The sequence below is a fragment of the Larus michahellis genome, chromosome 7, assembly GCF_964199755.1.
Source record: "Larus michahellis chromosome 7, bLarMic1.1, whole genome shotgun sequence".
Taxonomy (NCBI): domain Eukaryota; kingdom Metazoa; phylum Chordata; class Aves; order Charadriiformes; family Laridae; genus Larus; species Larus michahellis.
The window spans coordinates 45334931-45354378 of NC_133902.1; the positions used below are offsets into that span (position 1 = coordinate 45334931).

The following is a 19448-nucleotide window of genomic DNA, read 5'->3' on the forward strand; positions in this document are numbered from 1 at the left end:
TTTTGGCCATCAGTTTTAACTTAAATGTCAGGGGAATCTCATGACTGAACACAATCTCATAACACTAGAGCCCTAAATGGCTTGTTTTCACAGCTATGTTCACCCAGATGAGAATCCTGGTTTAGCCCATGTGAGTTAAAAGCCTGTCTTTTGTTTGACTTTGTTTTCACTACAGACATACTCTAAGTGCTGTGCCATGACAAGAAAAAGAGAAAAAAGAGTATGCCTTAAAAATTTACTCAAAACATTCACACTGTCTTGTCTCTAGTAAGTGAATAAGGACAGATTAAATACTTACTGCAAATTAGATAGGTGACTTACTTAGGACCAACCTTTTATTTCCAAAAGAGAAATGGGACTCAATTTTCAAAGGTATTTAAATGTCTTGTAGCATTTTAAAACATTTCACAGCAAGGCAGAAGCAGAAATTCAACTGAAATTCATTTGAGTCAAGTGCTCATCTTGCTTAGTCACTTAAGCATTGATCCACATCCTCAGGAGACTGAACTCCTTTGAAAGTCCACATTGTGCTCAGGTGGCAGCCTAGGTCTCACTGAAATTAGTGGGATTTAGTTTTCTGACAGAAAGCCTTCATCTGTTTTCTGTAGCCCGACACCAGGGTTCTCAGACAGTCCTTATAGGCATCCAACTCAGAGATTGCATGACTAAATATCTTTATAAGCATGGCTGTTATTGGCTAAGTCATTTCTGGAAAACAGGAATTTGCAGTGCCTATATCCATATCTCAGTGACTTAGAAATTTCAGTGCCTAAAAAGCCCTGCCTAGCAAAAATAATTTCCAGAGGTTCCATACCAGGAGAAAAAAAGACTCGGTATCCTTCTATCAGCCCCCTACTTTTGTTTATGACACTTGTCTTGAGAGAAGGAAGAAAACCCAAAGACCTCCAAAAATTCTTTGACACCCTCAGGTTTTCCATTAAAATAATCACAGAATCACAGAATGGTTCGCGTTGGAAGGGACCTCAAAGATCATCTAGTTCCAACCCACCTGCCATGGGCAGGGACACCTCCCACTAGACCAGGCTGCTCAAAGGTTACTCAAATAAATCCTGTCATTTTATATACGAAAAGTATCTTCCCCCATGTTTACTGAAAAATGTTATCTAGAATGATAGCTAAAAGAAAAAAGGAAAGACCCCCAGATTTAAACAGCAATTTTAACAAAAATAGCAGAAATGGTCTGTAATAGGTAGGAAAAAAAGTCTAATTTGAACTGTGGAGAATGAAAGCAATTTTAACGCTGGTAGATTTTTGCAAAATTGCATTTCTTCTCTTTTTTAAAAAAAATATTTTTAATTCCCTTTAAGTGGTACTGAAGTAAATCTGATGACACCCTCACTAAAGAAAGCCCTGCAAAAAAAAAAAAGAAAGAAAAAAAAGAAAAAAAGGACTTAGTATTAGGATACTTCATACAGTATCTTTTAGCTACCTTTAAATAAGAATATTTGAAACACTGATTTAGAAATTTTAAATGGCAAGTCCATACAAATGTCTTCATTTGCCCAGCCCTGTAGCATGTAAATATTCACATCTCATTACATCCATAGGTATAGATGCACGTGTTTCTCTATACTCAGGTATGCATTTATGTATTTGCACATCTTTCTTTTTACAGACGCATACCAACACAGCTATATTTTCCAAGGAGTTTTACCAGCTTGGGCTATATTAAATGAGGAACAGGAAACACGGACAAGCCACTTCCACTGTTTTGCCAGGTCTGGGTTTGCACATAGCGTTCCGCTTACACCTGCTCTCGGGGCCAGGACTGAGCTGCTAAACTGTATCTGAAATGTGTGCAGCAACACTAATAGCTGCCTTTGGTGATGGGAACTTGACCCTCCTTGAGAAAGCTCAGCATCTTGCAGAATCAGGCCCTAAGGTGGCCGAAAGTAATTTAGTCACTTGAGAAATGAGAGGACTCTGCTTCATTGCTCGGTCTCCCTTTTCCAGCGACTCCACTGCTGGAGCTGCTTTGCGCTTTATTGTTGCACTTTGTAGTAATTTTGTTCCTGGAAACTAACATATAGGAAAGCAGAAGTATGATTTGTATCTGTTAGTTCGGCTAGAGAAAAATACACGACTGTGGGCTTTCCCCTCCTTCCTATTCCATTCTCCATAAAGCCAATTAAGTCCATTAGGACTTCAGATATGTCTCACGCAGAGTCCCTTTCAGATAAAATGACTCAAACACGGGCAGAGGAGCCCGTGCGCTCGCTTATTCCTCCCCTACTGCCATGCTAAACGAAGCAGCTTTATCTGGGGGAAGGAAGGAAGGGAAGGAGAAAAGAGAATTGCTTTGCCAGGATTTCACCACAAAAGATAAAGCGATGTACAGGGAACACAGCTAATGACTTCATCGTTACACATCTCATCATGCAGAAACACTCTCAAGTAATCATGTATCATGCAAACAGCCAGCACTGAAGCAAAAGGGCTGTTGTTGACCACGGTTAAGGAAGAATGGCACCAATACTAATTTCAATATAAACAGCTTTATAAGATCGCTCAGTCAGAGTTCTGAGTATGGGGCTGGCTTCACATATTCCTCTCCATGTGAGAACGGTATCGTTCCAAGATTGCTTTCTCTTCGCTGGACACTACTTCTCATAAAGTCTTCCAAAAGAAGTGGTGAAGAATCACCATATCCACACTGTCATTTATTTGTTCTTCCTTGTCTGTCCCCTCCTCCCATCAAAAAAATAACCAGCTACATACCTTTGCAATGCATTGCCTGGAAAAATAGCACCTGTTGCACGTGTAACCCCATCTCTAGTTTGCTGTAGGTTGTTACCTCATACTGGGATTCTTTGATTTTAATCTATGTAAAAAGGATCACCACGTGGAAATCCCAGGAGGACTGCGGAACGGTGTAGGGGGCAAAGAAAGAGATTCACCTACACAATTAATTATCTTAAATTAATTCTTATCCAGAGTATTGCAATAAATAGGATTATTTAATTTTTTCTTATCTGTTGGACAGATTCAACTCCTGTTGGAAACCTGCAAATCTGACAGCAAATTCTACATACTCTTCAGACGCCCTGTGAAGGCAGGATGTCACAAAGACACAAGCAGGGTGTGAAAAACCTCCTTTGGTGGGACTTCTCCATTCTTACCCTTATGATGTCTGTGACTGAAACGAAGGTCTTTCAGCCTCACAGCGAAACCATGCAGCACGCGTAAAATGGGCAGGATTTGAGTCTTCAGTATTTTCCCAATCAGGAAAGGATAGAAGACTTTAGAAAGGAGAGGAGATGATTAATTCAAAGCAGAGTATTTGGGATCTTTTTTAACTTGTTTCATTAATGTTCTTCCTTGTAAACAGGGTTGATTAAATTTTAACCTTTTTAGACATGACATCAGACCTCTCTCTATTTAGCTTTGGAGAAGATATTCCAATTTCTACAAACAGGAAATACCAATCAAACTTTCATGCAGTTTTGGGGTTTTTTTTAGTAGCTGGATTTTTTCTTTTTTAGAAGAACTGGCAGGAGGTGTGACTCATGTTTAAGATTAAACTATTTTTGTTTGTTTCTTGTACTTTTTCTTTGCCACAGCAGCAATAGTGTTTAACCTCAGTGTATGATAGCCCTCCATATGGCATGAACGGGTATATGTTGCATTTCTAACGTTTCAGACAAATATAGAGCACCTAAGGCCTAGCAGCTTCCTAAAACCCTTGGAGATTCAAGCTACTATTTTCCATGCTTCAGCTAGAGTTATGCTAGAGTATGTTGGGTCTACATAGCCAGCCGTATGAGATGAAGGTGAAAGAGGTGCACGGGAATGACATTTATTGTTGATACATATATTGTTGGAAAAGTATTGATAAGCCTAAAAGTTACAGTAAAAGGACAGGAGGTCGGGGGAAGGAGCTTAATGAGGACAGTTTTATTTTTCCTTACCTCAGACCAGCTTCTCAACTGGTACAGATTAGTGTAAAACCAGTGAAATCAATAGATAATAGATCAATTCATATCACTTGAGAATTTGGCCAGTTCTATATGCTTGTTGAAAATGAGCCTGTAAAATTAATCAGGCGTTTTGGTCTCATTCTTTCCCTCTATCCTGTCCCAGTATCTGTAGAGCTACGTGTTCAGCTACTTTACCTCTACTTTACATAGTCCAGCTCTAGTGTAAAAGTGATGAATTAAATGGCTCCAGAGAAAAGCACAAACAAATGTAGAGACTTTGAAACATCCAGGAACCCACAGCAGAAACCAGGTGTGCGTGCGGATCTTATTTTGTGTAGGGTGGGATAACAGGTCTCTTGAGCTGCAGAAGTAACTGTGACTGCCAGGTTCTTGTGCAGAGAACGAGGTACTGTGATTGTTGTCAGTGTTTCCTGTGCAGGGCAGTCTTTTCCAAATGAAAAAGGAGTTAGCAAAAAAAACCCGAATGTTTAAAAAAAAATTACAAAAAGAAAAAAGGAAGGAAGGAATAAAGGAAGGAAGGTTAGGGAAGTAAGAGTAAGAAGAAATTGCATTGTCCATCAGATGAAATATTCCCGTTTGCACTCGCTCACTGTGTTCTGCAAGTCAATGTCAGCTTTAAAGGAGCTCTCGAGGTTTTCCGGGTATTCCTTCTCCTTTGTCTGGCTACTTCGATGTGCTTGTTTGTGCTGATAGAGGAATCTGCTCATGATGGCAATGATGCAAAAGATGACGAATATCACAACTGCTATTACACCTGAAGAGAGGTAAAAAAGGAAGGACAGAAAGGGTTACCTCAAAAATACATTACCAATTCACAACAACTACTGGGTATCAGTTCGTCTCAGTCCATACACAATCATCTGCCTCTATCATACTCTCCATGGTAGTTTTTAGTTCTATTTTGTCACCTTAAGTAAGACTTAAAGCAGCAAGCATTGATGGAATTGACCTTCTAATTTCAGTGAAATTCTGATTTCATTGGAAGTCAAGCTGGGTCAGTGTGTTTGCTTTTTAAAAAAGTAGATCTGTATGCTCATACAAATTCCTGCTCTGTCATATTTTCTTCTGTGTTATCTCTGGAAACCCTGCATAAGCCTTGTACACTTTGGTTTATAGCTTCTAGATATTATCGAAGGCAGCTCCCTACAGGGCATCCTATAAAATAAACAGACATAAATTGCCTTCCAGGTTGTTAAAGGAAAATGAAAACCATACATGAAGCTATGAGGACATCTTTCCCCAGTATATAAATGCTTCCATATGACCTGACGAATTACACTACACCACCAGCTTGCAAAGAGAGAGCTCAAGATATACAGGATATATGAATATTGTGTTGAAGCTCTCATCAGGGTGGCATGTAAAACAACTACTAGTTACCTGGATCTTAGATCACGATCACATGGGATCAGCAAATGGTTGAGGTTGGAAAGGAGCTCCGGGGGTCATCTTGTCCAAATCCCCTGGCTCAAGCAGGCAGGTAGACAGACTTTGGTTATATTTTAGAAGACTCAGGTTCTTGACAATCCATAATGCCTTTTTGGGGGTAATATCCAACATCACGTGCCGCATCACTATTGGCTTAAGCCATAATGCAGCTGCCTATCTAGGTAGCTTGATACAGATATGTGCTAATAGATACAGCAAATACTAGACCTACATTAGATTGCAAGAAAACTTGAACTGGATTTTATGGGGCTCAGATTTAAAGTACCATAGATGTTTCCCTTGACAGAATTACTTTTCAATTGTAATCTTTAAAAATGAAGTTACCTCCAATCACAGCTGAATCACTTCTGACTGCATTGGTGAGAGGCTCTCTTTCATCTCTCTTCCCAAAAGGATCTGCAGTTGATTAAACAAAACAGGACTTATTTTCTGTATCAACTGTATTCATTTTATCCGTGACTTAGACAGAGGCATCCTCTTACCCTCATAAATTCTAATCTGTTTTCAAAGGATGTGATTTGGGGGATTGAATAATCGAACCAGAAAGCTCTCTGAAAAATAAAGTGAGCTTGCAGGACAATTTTCTTGTACAACTTCAGGAGCAAAGTCTGTTAAGGGTATATTTAAAAGGAAACAGAAAGGCTCACACTAACATCTCAAAGTGTTGTCTCAGTTTATCAGTAGAAGAATCACAGAGACGTTTGAACTAGATAGTCCATTGGGAGCTTTTCTCAGTCAGAGATGTTTTTTTTTGTTAGGGTTTTTTTTTGTGTGTGTGGTTTTTTTTTTCATACCTAAGAAACAATAGCAGAAAGAAGCAAAAGGAAAGGAAGACTAGACAGATTTAGACCTGACCTATGTTTGTACATGCAGATATACAAGTTGAATTCAATCCCATAAAGACAAGCAGTCTCTGCTTGGGACAGCTCTTGGAAGGGATGTTTTTCTTTCCATTGCAGAAATGCAGTGGTCAAATTGGATTCAAAACTGAGAGGGGTCAGAAATGAATTCCTATATCAAAGGCTTCTCAATGTTGGAGCTCTCTTGCACCTTATCTATAAATGACTAATTGTCGAAACAGTGTACAAGCTGGCAGTTTCAACTTCAGGTCCAAAGCTGAGAGGGCAAGCCCTCCCTGAAGTCAGTGGAGTTATGGCAGTGTACCTGCTTTAGTCCTGCGTGTTTCAGAAAATGCTGTGTTTTCTACTGCTAGCTGAATCCAGCTTTTCTGCACCTCCACATCTTTTTCCTTTCAGCTCAGCCTCTCCTTTGAGGAGATTCCTATCTGTGTGTCCTTTACAGGCCTCCAGACTATCATACAGAGGGTGTACGGGGGAGTTATGGGTGACTGTCTCTGCTATATGTTATACTGCTTTTCCCAACTGATCTTTCCGATGCAAGAGGTGGAAGCCTAACTGAGAAATTCGGTGTTGCAAGGATTATTGTCATTGAATATCCTTGCCTTAGTAGCTGACTCAGCCACATTTTGGGATCTCATTGCTCAAGAAAATGTTTTTTTATTGAAACAATCAAAAATTTCATATTTGTGTATCAGGAGGTGCTGAGTTTGTAATGATGGTGGCTTTGGGCTATTCAGGTTGTTAAAAGGGGCGCTTTCTCCTTACTCTCCACATCACTGATACCAACCCCAAAGATGTGCAGAAGGCGTCAGCCTCAAAGGGGCTTTCATGTTTTAAAAGGTGTAACTCTACTGCTAGTTTTAAAGGTGGAAGGATTTCTCATCAAACACATCCATACTGAAAAGTTCCCCATATCTGCAGTTCATTGACTGAGCTACAGGCACAAAAGGGACTCCAGTACACCCATTATCAACGCGAATAGTAATTGCCAATGACAGTTTTGGACACTCCACTTAAGATCTATTCACAAGAGGCCCCTTGCTTGGATATTGGGTGCCTATAGTGATGTTGCCAAGAAACAGTCATGGCAGTGCGTCATCTCATTTACTGCATTTGTGGGACTGTAATGGGGACAAAATTGCTGTTTTACACATAAATACAGATAGTATCATAGAAAAGGTTAGGTTGGAAGGGAAATTTGGAGGTTATTTAGCCTAATCTCAAACCTTTAAGCCTAAACTCAAAGCAGAGCCAAATTCAAAGTTAGATCAAGGTTGCTCATAATTTTGTACATCATGGGTAGGTTCATCTCCTTTATTTTTCAGTATCTCAGAGTTAGTTATATAAATCAAAACTAGCAATTTAGGCTTTTTTTTATTTAGTTAAACAGAGGAAGAGAACCTACAGATACTATATATCCTAAGATGGCTGTCAAAGATGGACAGTGTGATTCACCTATTTCTTTCCACAAACTAGAAGAGGGGTGTAATCATTATTTTAGACTCAAGATGATTTAACTTTCAGGTAGTTTTGTGAGATATCTTCTACCCCAGCCCTCAGCTGGCGCCAGTGAAATCACTTACAATAAAAATTCACATCTGCTGAACATCAGTCTTCCTGTACTGGAGAAAAGTCTCCAGCTGGTATCTGGTGCATAGTATTAGTCAAGTAGAGTCATGAAAGGTTATTCACTATGTACGAAAAAAGCATGAAATTAAATTTCTACCTTAAAAATCACATACGATGTCATTCATGCCTAAAAGATTATGTAAGATCTGACACTAAATGCTGTTAAAGCTCCACTATTTTTTGCGACTGTTCCTAGAATTTAAGCACTGAAAGGAAACCACAACAAATGCTGGAGATCAGTTTCAGAATGAAGGCCAACAGACATAGGCCTTAAGAATTATGTTTTGCCTGAGAAATAAAATGAGGATACAAGGAGAGAAGGGTTTGTTACAATGGAGCAGATGGCATGTGACAGCAGAACCATCTCCAGTGGGAACACAATAAACTCTGAAGCCAAGGAAAAGCAATATCATGTCTCATGTGAGACCTTAATGGGACATCCTCCTCCTTTTAGATAAAAATGATGGCATTACAGTGTGAAACACTGGAATTCACTTGGAAGCATCACTGGGTTCAGAAGGCCCCTCTGGAAATCATCTAGTCCAAATCTACTCAAATCAAGGTCTATTACAGCAAGTTTCTCAGAGCACTATCCATTTGGGTTTTGAATATATCCAAGGATGAAGACTTCACAACCTCTCTGGGCCTCTGCCACCTTTGGTCCATCCCAATCTAGCATTTTTGATCTTGGAGGAGGTGATCCTTGAACCGGCTCTCCTGGACCCTTCTTCTCACCAGGGCTGTATCCTGGGAAATTCTTCCAAGCAGGTCCATGACCAGGTCAAAGATTGTTCTCCTTAAGTCTGGGGTTGCGGTCACGTTTTCTGCTTTTTTTTCCTTCCTCTCAGGATCCTGAACTTCACCATCTCATAGTTGCAACAGCCAAGGCTGTCCCAGCACATCCCTGGGCAGCCCCTCCTTTGGAAATATCAGACCCAGCACCATTGGCACAGTGAGACAGGGACTTGCACTCTTTGAGCTGCCTTTCAGAAGCAAACTTTTTCTGTGTAGTTTATGACCTATTAAAGTCTTTGGCATTTTTTACTTTAAATGCATGAAGCCCTGCTCTTCAGCTGAAGTAGACAGAGAGCTCAAGACACCACCATTCACACAGCTGAATCTGCTCTGGCATTTACAATATTTTAATATATATATATTTTTTAAAAAAAAGCACGCAGTAAAAGTCCATTATCTCTATGCCATCAGTGTAGAGTTCAGAATATCAAAACATCTACACTTGCCTCAGCAAGGGAGAAAGTGATTTGCAGATCTTTGTTAAATATGAAAAACACAGTAAGTCACCTTTCAGTTTGTGTTTCCTAATCAGAAAGAATGTGTATGGATAACTGAGCCGTGAGTGAATGGATTTCATTCCATATCTGTCTGCTAGGAAACTTTCTTGAAGACAACAAGTATTGCTCTCTGAAGGGAAGAGCTTCAATTGTTTTCAAGTTATAAATATAGAAAGCTTTTTTTCACACATTTAAAGAGAGGTTTCCTAGAGGGCTTTTTTTGTTGTATCTGTACATTAGAAAATCGACACAGACATGTACAGTCAACTTTGAAGTTTATTTTTCTTCTCAGACACTCAATAATGAGAAATTGGGAACTGATGAATTGAGATATGAGCAGTAAATTTGAAAGTTAATCCTTAACTCTGTCTTCTTTTTATTTCTTAAAATGTGTCCTTTCCATGTATAAATGTAATTCTCAAGCACATCTATACAAAGTATAATTTGCTACAAATTGGAAATTTTTTTTTTAACAAGAATCTACCGCCCAGTGCTCTTACTATAGCCCATAAAGATATGAAATCTTCAGAACTAAATTCTTCTAAAGATCTTATTCAGGCTTTAATCAAATCCAGTGTGAACAGTGAGGCAGTAGTGCCAGTTAATTCATCATCTTGAGAGGAAATCATATTTTAAAGCAGAGAGTGACAAAGACAGGAACGAGCTTTTGTAAGAATTCTGCATTTCTGATGTAACAGTGCTTAACCTTGACAATAGAGTGCAGCTGATTGTAAGCTTTAAATATGTAAGTCCAAAGATGCTACACTCTGCCCTGTGTTCTGTCCTGCATTTAGATCATCGAGGTGACAGATCACAGGGCAAGGAGTTCACATTTTCAGTATCATTGCCCATTCGGTATTTACGAGACACATTTCTTCTGTGCGTCAGAGCAGATACTTCAGACAACTCTGGGCAGTGAGAAGAAAGTTGGGGGGTGGGGAGAAGCACACACACACTGGCAGCCGCTCTCCACAGAGTAATCAGCAGCCTTCTTCCCTATGCAGAATGCTAATAGCATCATTTGTTTTCTGCTGAATATCTTAGGGAGAAGCTGCAGGAAATGGGGATTTGATGCAAGTACAAATGTCAAAGGAATCATATTATGATCTAAATCAGAATTTTATTAGTTATCAGAAAAGAGATGGGTCAAGGGGCAAAAAATAGCCCGTAATTTGTACCCCTTTCTGGTCGTTAAGAATTCTGCCACATCCACTGGTGACTAAAGCAGTAACTTGATTGCCCCTGTTCCTGGTGACAACACTTCCAGCTGCCACGAATTTCCTTCTCTGCATACAAATTCATATATGCAAAATACTTAAGATTCCCAGAGGACAGTTTCAGGATTGCAAAAGATAAATGAACTATTGGGATCATCTTACTGGTACCGCTCAAGTAGTGCTTCTTCTTAGCCTGAGAGAATAAAGTACGAGCATTCAATGGAAGTCACGCACATGCGTCACGGGGTTTGTACAAGGAGTTTGTGTTCATTTCTGCTAGGGTGGGAACAAATTCGACTTGTTTGCTGTCGACTTGTTTCGACTCCTATTGCTTCATCACCACTGGGATACGGAATCTATGTAACATTTATGTTCTCCTTTGAGATCTGCAATACTGGAGCTATCTAAAGGGGACAGGAATGGCAAACCAGGTGCATAACCATACTTCCAACGCTGTTTCCCCTATGGCTTTGGGACTTCCTTTGTTTGTCTTAGTCATGTTTTAGGCAATCCAGGAACTTAGCCTGAAAACTTTGGTTTAGTACAAGGACTTTTAAAGGGGCCTTGGGTAATCCTAATGACCATCCTCAACACTTCTAATTCTGAGAAAAAAGGCAACTTCCCAGTTCCAATATTTACACTATCACAGTTGCATTACAGCACAAAGGAAGGAAATCTCACTCCACAGTATCCTTTAAATTCCCCATTCCCCTCTTGGCAGCACATACCTGATGAGGAATATATCGTGGTTACTGTGTTCACATCAGCTTCCATTATGGATGCACAGCTGGATTCAGTCAAGGAGCCTTTGACAGTCACAGGAGCAACGCTGGGATGGCGTAAGGCAGCTTTCAGGGGTGCAATGTGGTTGTACTGAACAGAGGACAGGCATCCAGTGAAACCATAGGCATTTGCCTTTGAGACCTCAGGGTCCAGTGACAAACTATCTGTAGTACAACAGAAAAACACTCCAGGAATTATCTATTTTAGGAAGGCATTAAAAAAATGAATCCTTTTTTGCCTTACACACCCCTTTTACTTCCCTTCATCCAATCTCAACTTTTCGGGTTCTGCTTCAGCAGCCTACAAGTTCTACCTGGCCTGACCCATGAGTGTCCCATCTCCAGTCCTTCCTCTACCATGCTACTTATGTTGAATCCAGTTGGCATAAAAGCCTCCATTGTGCTTTTTTCCTCATCCATTTTCTCTACTGTCTGGACAATATCTAACACATCATAGGTGCTAACTATGCCAATAACAATATCAATAATAAACAGCAAAAATAGAAACACTGAATATCACACGATCCTGGGGATGATGGTCTTTAACTTTTTTTGTATCTGTTAACACCATGAGTTTCACAGATATGGACATTCAAGGCATTCTACCTCCTCCAATTTTTTTAATGAAGGAGTCTGCTCTCTATTGTCTATTATACAATGCTCCCTGTGGCCTAATATTGAATGGCTTGCTAATACAGGCTTCCACCCTTCTTCAAGAGTTTATTTTTCAAATTATTTTCCTGATGCACCTAATCACGTTACATTTTTATTATCAGAGTTCCTCAGAGTCTTCCTAGTTATGAGCAAAGCTCTCACTCTGCAAGTCCCATTCCACTAATAAAATAAAAAGCAAAACTATACCCCTTTTTATCTAAATCAAAATCAAACCAAATATCTCCATGCTCTTTTCCAACTTGAAGATGAGATAACACAATTAATTTATTTGTTGGTCTGTGTTCATTTAAATTTCACAAAGAGAAAGCCAATTCAAAGGTGTTTTTTATTTAGTTCCAAATGTTTTAATATCAAAGATTGTTTGTAAAAGTCAGTGAAGGACAGAGAAGCCATCTCCTCTTTCCTCCAAGCTCTCATTTATTTACTTTCCAGAAATCGAAATTCATACTGCTCAGAAGTCTGTAACATGATGCACCTGATATCTAGGTCAATCAAACAAGAAAAAAACCCCACAAATGCACACATATATAGTATCAAAACTTGCCCAAAGTCTTAAAAATTACCTGCTAATGAAAAAACATGTAGCATTGAAAGTTTTGGAAATAATTCCAATGACATTGGAAAATAAGGATTCCCAGCTTTTCAAGTTTATTTTCAAAGCTTGAAAGAGTAAAATGGTAAACTTTAAAATAAGGTCCAATTAGTCCACTAGCATTCAAATACAATGATTTTACAAGCTCTCAGCCAAAAGGATTTAGGAAAAAGGCAGACCTTCTCTTACAACTGACATATTTACCTGAATTACATAAAAGTCTTTTACTTATAAGAAAATACAGAGAAATCTCAAAATGAGCCCAAAATCACACATTCTTTTGATGCTCAAGATCTGTGACTGTTATGTCGTGCAGTCAGAGGGAACTAGCCAAGACGGATTTCTAACTGTGTTTGAACATCTTCATGGAACTATAACGTGGAAGAGTTCGGCTGCTTCTCAGCAAAGCAAGGTGTGGTGTGAGCTTGCTCTCCAAGGGGTCTTACAGGTGAGATGCTCAGTCTGCAGAGCTGTCATGAGGACAGCCTCTGGGCTGTAAGTAACTGCACGAAAGAGAGATGGGAAGGGAAACAGTGAGGCTTTGCCACTGGAAAATCTGTAGCCTTACAGAGGTTCACATTTCCTCTTCTCAAAGTGTGTAGGAATTGGACGCATTCAGGTTTTTAATGAGATTTTAGCAGGACTGTTATGAAGCAGACGAAGAATTCTTTCCCATTTTCTGCAAGAAGGCTTATATGAAACTAAAAGACTGATTTACAGTATTTGCCATCTTTGTTGAATTTATAAAACCCTTTGTAAACATTCCTACTCTCAGCCTTTCCTGTTTTCTTAGCCCTGACACAAAAGGTGGATTTGTTGTATCTTTTAGACATCAGGCAATCTAAATTGCTCTGTTCTGCCCAATGTGCAAAAGGTAAAGCCTAAGAAATAATGAATTCCTTTTTCATGGTACAGTAGTTTGAAAAGTCTAAGATACAGTACTTTTTGAAGGCTTTTTTTAAAAAGTCAAATTAAGGGCCAATTCCAGGAGTCTTTTGTCAAAGTAAGCTTTGCATGAACGAGAAGTAGGGGATTTGTTGTTGAAAGGCTTTGAAATTTGATAAAAAAGAAATCAAAGAACAAACCAAAACCAACCCCAGAGTCCTCTGGTAAAAATCCCACGTGCACAGATAGTTTGCTTTATTATATGGCTTTAGATGCACGCCTTATGCCTTTCAGAAAGAGGGGCTTTCACTGTTCTCAACAAGAGACATGCATGTCAATGACTTGTGCTGCCCTCTGAATTCTTGAGTGGATAATGTAAATCCGTGATTACAACATGGTTACCTCTGCGAAAGGCTTATTAAAGGCCACTCTGTCACTTAAAGTCTTTAAATCCCAGTAAAGTGTTTTTCCAAAAGATATTTTCACTACATGGCACAGTGCTCAGTAAGAGAAGCAACTCGGTGAAGTTCCAAGGGCTGTGTTGAAATAAGGTCATACGAAACATCCATGGGCTTCCTCTGACCTGGTTACACTGTGAATCTTTCCACGCGTTTGACTGGCCTGGAAAATCACACTGAATTGCTGCTGATGACTCAGTTTGACCTGACATTTTAGCATGGCGTTTCTGTTCTCGGTACTGGAGACCGAGTTACTTTGGATGATTTCTACATGGCGGGTAAGAAGGCAATCTTTTTTGGCTTTTGAGTTCGCCCCAACTTAAGTTTGCCCATATTTTTTGGAACTAGTTTTTAATCTTTGTCTGCTGAGTTGTGCGTAAGTTGGTCTGGCTTCTTGATGGGCCCTCTAGCTGCCCCCTGGAACCTGTCTGCAATGTCACAGCTCAGTAACATTTGTGTCAGTTTTGCTTTCCTGTTTTCACTATATTTGCGATGGTTTTCTGTGATAATGAGGATTAAGTCTTAACATGTAGTTGCATTTCTTAAATTTTCTTGATTCTATCAACACAATTTATCTGCTGATTCCTTCCTGTTCACCAAAACAGACATCCTGTTCCACTGCTGTTTCCTTGTGCATCTCCTGCCATATACAACACACTTGTTCTAAGATATCACAGAATCACAGAATCACGTAATTTTCAGAGTTGGAAGGGACCTCTAGAGATCATCTAGTCCAACTCCCCTGCTAAAGCAGGATTGCCCAGAGCACATTACTCAGGACTGCATCCAGGCAGGTCTTGAAAGTCTCCAGAGAAGGGGACTCCACAACCCCCCTGGGCAGCCTGTGCCAGTGCTCTGTCACCTTCACTGTAAGGAAGTTTTTTCTCATATTTGATCGCAACTTCCTATGTTCCAGCTTGTGCCCGTTACCCCTTGTCCTCTTACTGGGAACCACTGAAAAGAGTCTGGCTCCATCCTCCTTAAACCCACCCTTTAGATACTTGTATGCCATAATAAGGTCTCCCCTCAGCCTTCTCTTCTCCAAGCTAAAGAGTCCCAGCTCTCTCAGCCTTTCCTCATAAGGGAGATGCTCCAGTCCCTCAACCATCTTTGTTGCCCTTCGCTGGACTCTCTCCAGCAGTTCCCTGTCTCTCTTGAACTGGGGAGCCCAGAACTGGATGCAGTATTCCAGTTGCGGCCTCACGAGTGCAGAGTAGAGGGGGAGAATGACCGCCCTTGACCTGCTGGCCACACTCTTCCCTATGCAGCCCAGAATTCCGTTGGCCTTCTTGGCAACAAGGGCACATTGCACTTTACTGTCTACCAAGACCCCCAGATCCTTTTCTTCAGAGCTGCTTTCCAGCATGTCCGCCCCTAACCTATACTGGTGCCTGACATTCTTCCTCCCCAGGTGCAGGACCTTGCACTTGCTTTTGTTAAACCTCATTAGGTTCTTCTCTGCCCAGCTCTCCAGCCTGTCTAGGTCACGCTGGATGGCAGCATGGCCCTCTGGGGTGTCGGCCACCCCACCCAGTTTGGTATCATCAGCGAACTTGCTGAGGATACACTCTGTCCCCTCATCCAGGTCGTTGATGAATACGTTAAACAATACTGGTCCAAGTATTGACCCCTGGGGGACACCACTAGTTACAGGCCTCCAACTCGACCCTGCTGCATTAATCACAACTGTCTGAGTCCCGTCACACAGCCAGCTCTCAATCCACCTCACTGTCCCCTCGTCTAGTCCACATTTCCGCAGTTTCCTAACGAGGATGTTATGGGAGACCGTGTCAAAAGCCTTGCTGAAGTCAAGGTAGATGACATCTGCTGCTCTGCCCTCATCCAGCCAGCCAGTTATAACATCACAGAAGGCTATGAGTTTGGTCAAGCGTGATTTACCCTTGGTAAATCCACATTGACCACTTCCAATAACTTCCTGCTCTTGAACGTGCTTGGATATGACATCCAGAACGAGTCGCTCCATTACCTTCCCAGGGACAGAGGTGAGACTAACTGGTCTGTAGCTCCCTGGGTCCTCCTTCCTGCCCTTTTTGAAGACTGGAGTGATATTGGCCTTCCTCCAGTCCTCAGGCACCTCTCCTGTTCTCCATGACCTTTCAAAGATGATGGAGAGTGGCCAAGCAATAACATCTGCCAGCTCTCTAAGCACTTGCGGGTGCATCTCATCAGGGCCCATGGACTTATGAATGTCCAGTTTGGCCAAGTGGTCTCTAACCTGATCTTCCTCTACTGGGGAAGACTCTTCCTCTCTCCAGACCTTCCCCCTTGCCTCCAGGGCCTGGGACTCTTGAGGGACAGCTTTAACAGTGAAGACTGAAGCAAAGAAGGCATTCAGTAACTCTGCCTTCTCTGTGTCTTCCACCACCAGGGCGCCCATCTCATTCGTTAGTGGGCCTACATTTTGCCTAGTCTTTCTTTTTCTATTGATATACTGAAAGAACCTCTTCTTGTTATCTTTAACCGTGGTGCCCAAGATGAGTTCTGCTTGAGCTTTGGCCCTTCTAATTTTTGCCCTGCATAGCTTCACTACATCTTGGTATTTTTCATAAGTAGCCAACACCCTTTTCCAAAGATCATAAAGTTTCTTTTTTTTCCTGAGGTCCAGCCAAAGCTCTCTATTTAGCCAGGCTGGTCTACTTCCCTGTCTGCTCGTTTTTGGGGGCTTGGGGATGGCCTTCTCCTGAGCTTTTACGAGTTCCTCCTTGAAGTAAGACCAGCCTTCCTGGGCACCTTTGCCCTTCAGGACTGTCCCCCCAGGGACACTCTCAACCATGCTCCTAAGCAGGCCAAAGTTCACCCTTCAGAAATCTAAGGTGGCAGTTCTGCTGGCTCCCTGCCTTGCTTCACCAAGAATCGAAAATTCTATCATTTCATGATCACTCTGCCCAAGACAGCCTCCAATCTTTACATCCCCTACAAGACCTCCTCTGTTAACAAGCAGCAGGTCCAGTAGAGCACTCTCCCTAGTTGGCTCCCTCACCAGCTGTGTTAGGAAGTTGTCTTCCACACACTTCAGGAACCTCCGGGACTGTTCCCTCTCTGCTGTGCTATATTTCCAGCAGACATCTGGGAAGTTGAAGTCCCGGACAAGAACAAGAGCGAGCGATCACGAGACCTCTGCCAGCTGCTTATAGAATATTTCATCGGCCTCTACATCCTGGTTGGGGGGTCTATAACAAATAAGTAAAACAATTTTAAGTCTTAATATCTCCATAACGGGGAAGTAATTTTCATCATAAATAGAATTCTGCTGGAATTCTCAAGGACCAAGCATTAAGCTGCTCAGCAATGTATCAGCAAATTGACATAGTAAACGACAACTAATATGACAGGTAATTGGAATCAAAGAGAAATCAAAAGTGTTATTTGCATGCAGGGACAGTGGCTCAAACAACCTTTTTTCTAAAGATATCACTGTGGAACATGAGATGATAAACATTATCCAAATCTTTTTGCTGTTTCTTTATAAGCATTAATTTCATGTCACTCAGAAACTTAAATGTGAGGGAGTCCAAAGTTTACTTGTGTGCCCACTTACATCCAGGAAGGCCCATCATGGATTTCCTTAATCAAAAGTTATTTTTAACATCAGTGAGAGCAGACATAGCCTGTTTTAAATGTCTGTGGCCTAATTAATTAATTATTCTAAGTGAATTGCTAGTAGAAGCACAAAGGGTAATTTAGTCTGCATGCTGAAGCACTGGTTATCTTTTTTTTTTTTTTTGAGTCTGAGAAATAGAAAGGTGATTTTTGTGGAAGTGTGTCCATCACCTCATTTTGCCAAGGTCCTGAACAGCACTGTCCAGATTACTTCATGGACATTGTCACTAGACTTGAGTCCCTGACCTTGAAGTAAAAGACTTGTAGTCTCCACACTGCACCTGTATCAGAAGAGTTGACTAGCAGGTAACTGTGTGGTTACCTCGAAAAATATGCTGTTACGTCCTTCAGCAACCTTAGTAAACACTGCTGATGCTAATCATTAATTTAGAAAGGGCAGAAAGCACATTTAGGATTAGACTGGATCCCACAAAAAGGCATCTTCGCAATAAGCACATTTCCTGGTGTGAGCCTGCCACAAAGGCAGTGAACAACAGAAATTTTTCCTGGTTAGAACCATTGAGCTCAACCAGTTTGGCTCTCGCTGAAGAAAAGGATGAGTTTGAACTGGAGACAGGCTCCAGGTGTTCAATGCACCTTCAAAACAATTCTGAAAAAGCAAGAGAGAACAAGAACAAAGTAAAGGTAATTTTTCTCACAAGTTTTCCCAGGAATGAGGAGAATGCACCAGGATTTGCTTGCCGGCAATTGAGCATTTTGTGCCAAGTGGAACATTTGAGAATTTTTGTTTCATTAGGTTTAGCGTAGATAATTTCAGACATGCATTTAGTATGTTTCCTTAAAGACAGTTTGTCACCAAAAATGAAGCACTGCTTGGAGTTGCAATGTGAAATTTGTTACATGTCACCGTTTTTGACATTTGAATCCTAATCTGTCACAACACAGCCAGCTCTATGTGATTTTGCATGGGCTCAAAATATAATCTATAAAAAGAAAATATGCAAGAAGATGGAGAGATGATGTGCAAAGAATGCATGGTTTTCTCAGGAGTAGACAGTTAAAATCAACTCAAGTAGCAAGAATTCAGACTAAAAATAAAATTTCCGGATAGAAGTAGACGACCTTGGACACTTATTTAGGCAGTATTATCATCAAGAAAACTGGGATTTAAGCATGGTGTTATGATCATATGGTAAATGATACTGCTGGGGAAAAAGTGAATAGATTTGGTCTCTTTTTGATAGACACGATGGCATTATCGGCTTAGACCTTGGATTGCTTGAAGTGCCTGGGGTAGTCAAACTTTGCTTATTTTAACTGCTGCCATCTTGGTCCCAAATGCCTCTCCTTTTTTACCCTAAGCAGTCATTTCCATTTTCCTTACTTCTTTACTAGGCTACTAGGAGGAAAACCAATTACTTTTAAAGGTGCCCTATAACGCACCCAAGAGGTCTTTTCCCAGGGTATGGTCCTTTTAAGAAATAGGTATTTAGAGCAAGAAGAGCATGCAGTAAAGAACCAAATGAGTCCAGACAATATCTCTTGCAACCATTGCTGTATTGTTTAAAATACTAAAGCACAATATTCCGAGATTATGACTTTATATTTCTCAAGCAAGTTGTGATCTTGTGAGCTGAAAAAAGGGAATGACTTTCCATCAAAAAACTGAACTTAGGTCATTTCCATAGAAAATCTCTAAAAGGAGATGCTTCTTTAGGGAAGCGTTTGTATCTCAGAGTTAATGCCAACTTACCCCTTTTGATTTAATTATCCCATTATCATCTCCCCCAATATAATATTACTCTTGGATGAATTGCTCTGTGATCTCTTCAGTGTATAGATTCCATTTTCTTCTTGTGAACTTTTAATAAGAAAGGCTATTGTAGAAATCATAAGAATTGCACTGCACCTACATAATGATTTTAATAAAATTATTTTCCAGATAAACTTTCTTCTACCTACACTTTATATCAAAGCTGAGTGGTTCAGTGGAAAGACTCCTACAACTGGAGTGTGTTTTCTCTCAGGCTTTTAGAGATAAAAGACATCATGATCATGCGCTAGACTA

The 19448-nt window shown here is 40.6% G+C and overlaps 1 protein-coding gene across 3 annotated transcripts in view; it reads right to left on the reverse strand.

The window, feature by feature from the left end:
- Nucleotides 1–3893: 3893 nt before the first annotated feature.
- CNTNAP5 (contactin associated protein family member 5) overlaps nucleotides 3894–19448 on the reverse strand; it is a 296300-nt gene continuing 280745 nt past the window's right edge. The window contains exons 22-24 of one of the 3 annotated variants that reach the window (XR_012588190.1): nucleotides 11135–11349; nucleotides 5733–5804; nucleotides 3894–4713 (exon numbers count right to left, since the gene is read on the reverse strand). Coding sequence is in view for 2 of the 3 variants with exons in the window: in XM_074593548.1 (XP_074449649.1) it covers nucleotides 4517–4713; nucleotides 5733–5804; nucleotides 11135–11353 (488 nt within the window). In the remaining variant the exon portion in view is untranslated. Of the gene's footprint in view, nucleotides 4714–5732; nucleotides 5805–11134; nucleotides 11354–12835; nucleotides 12959–19448 lie in introns of those variants that run through there. The other 2 variants (XM_074593548.1, XM_074593549.1) reach the window with 2 other exon arrangements.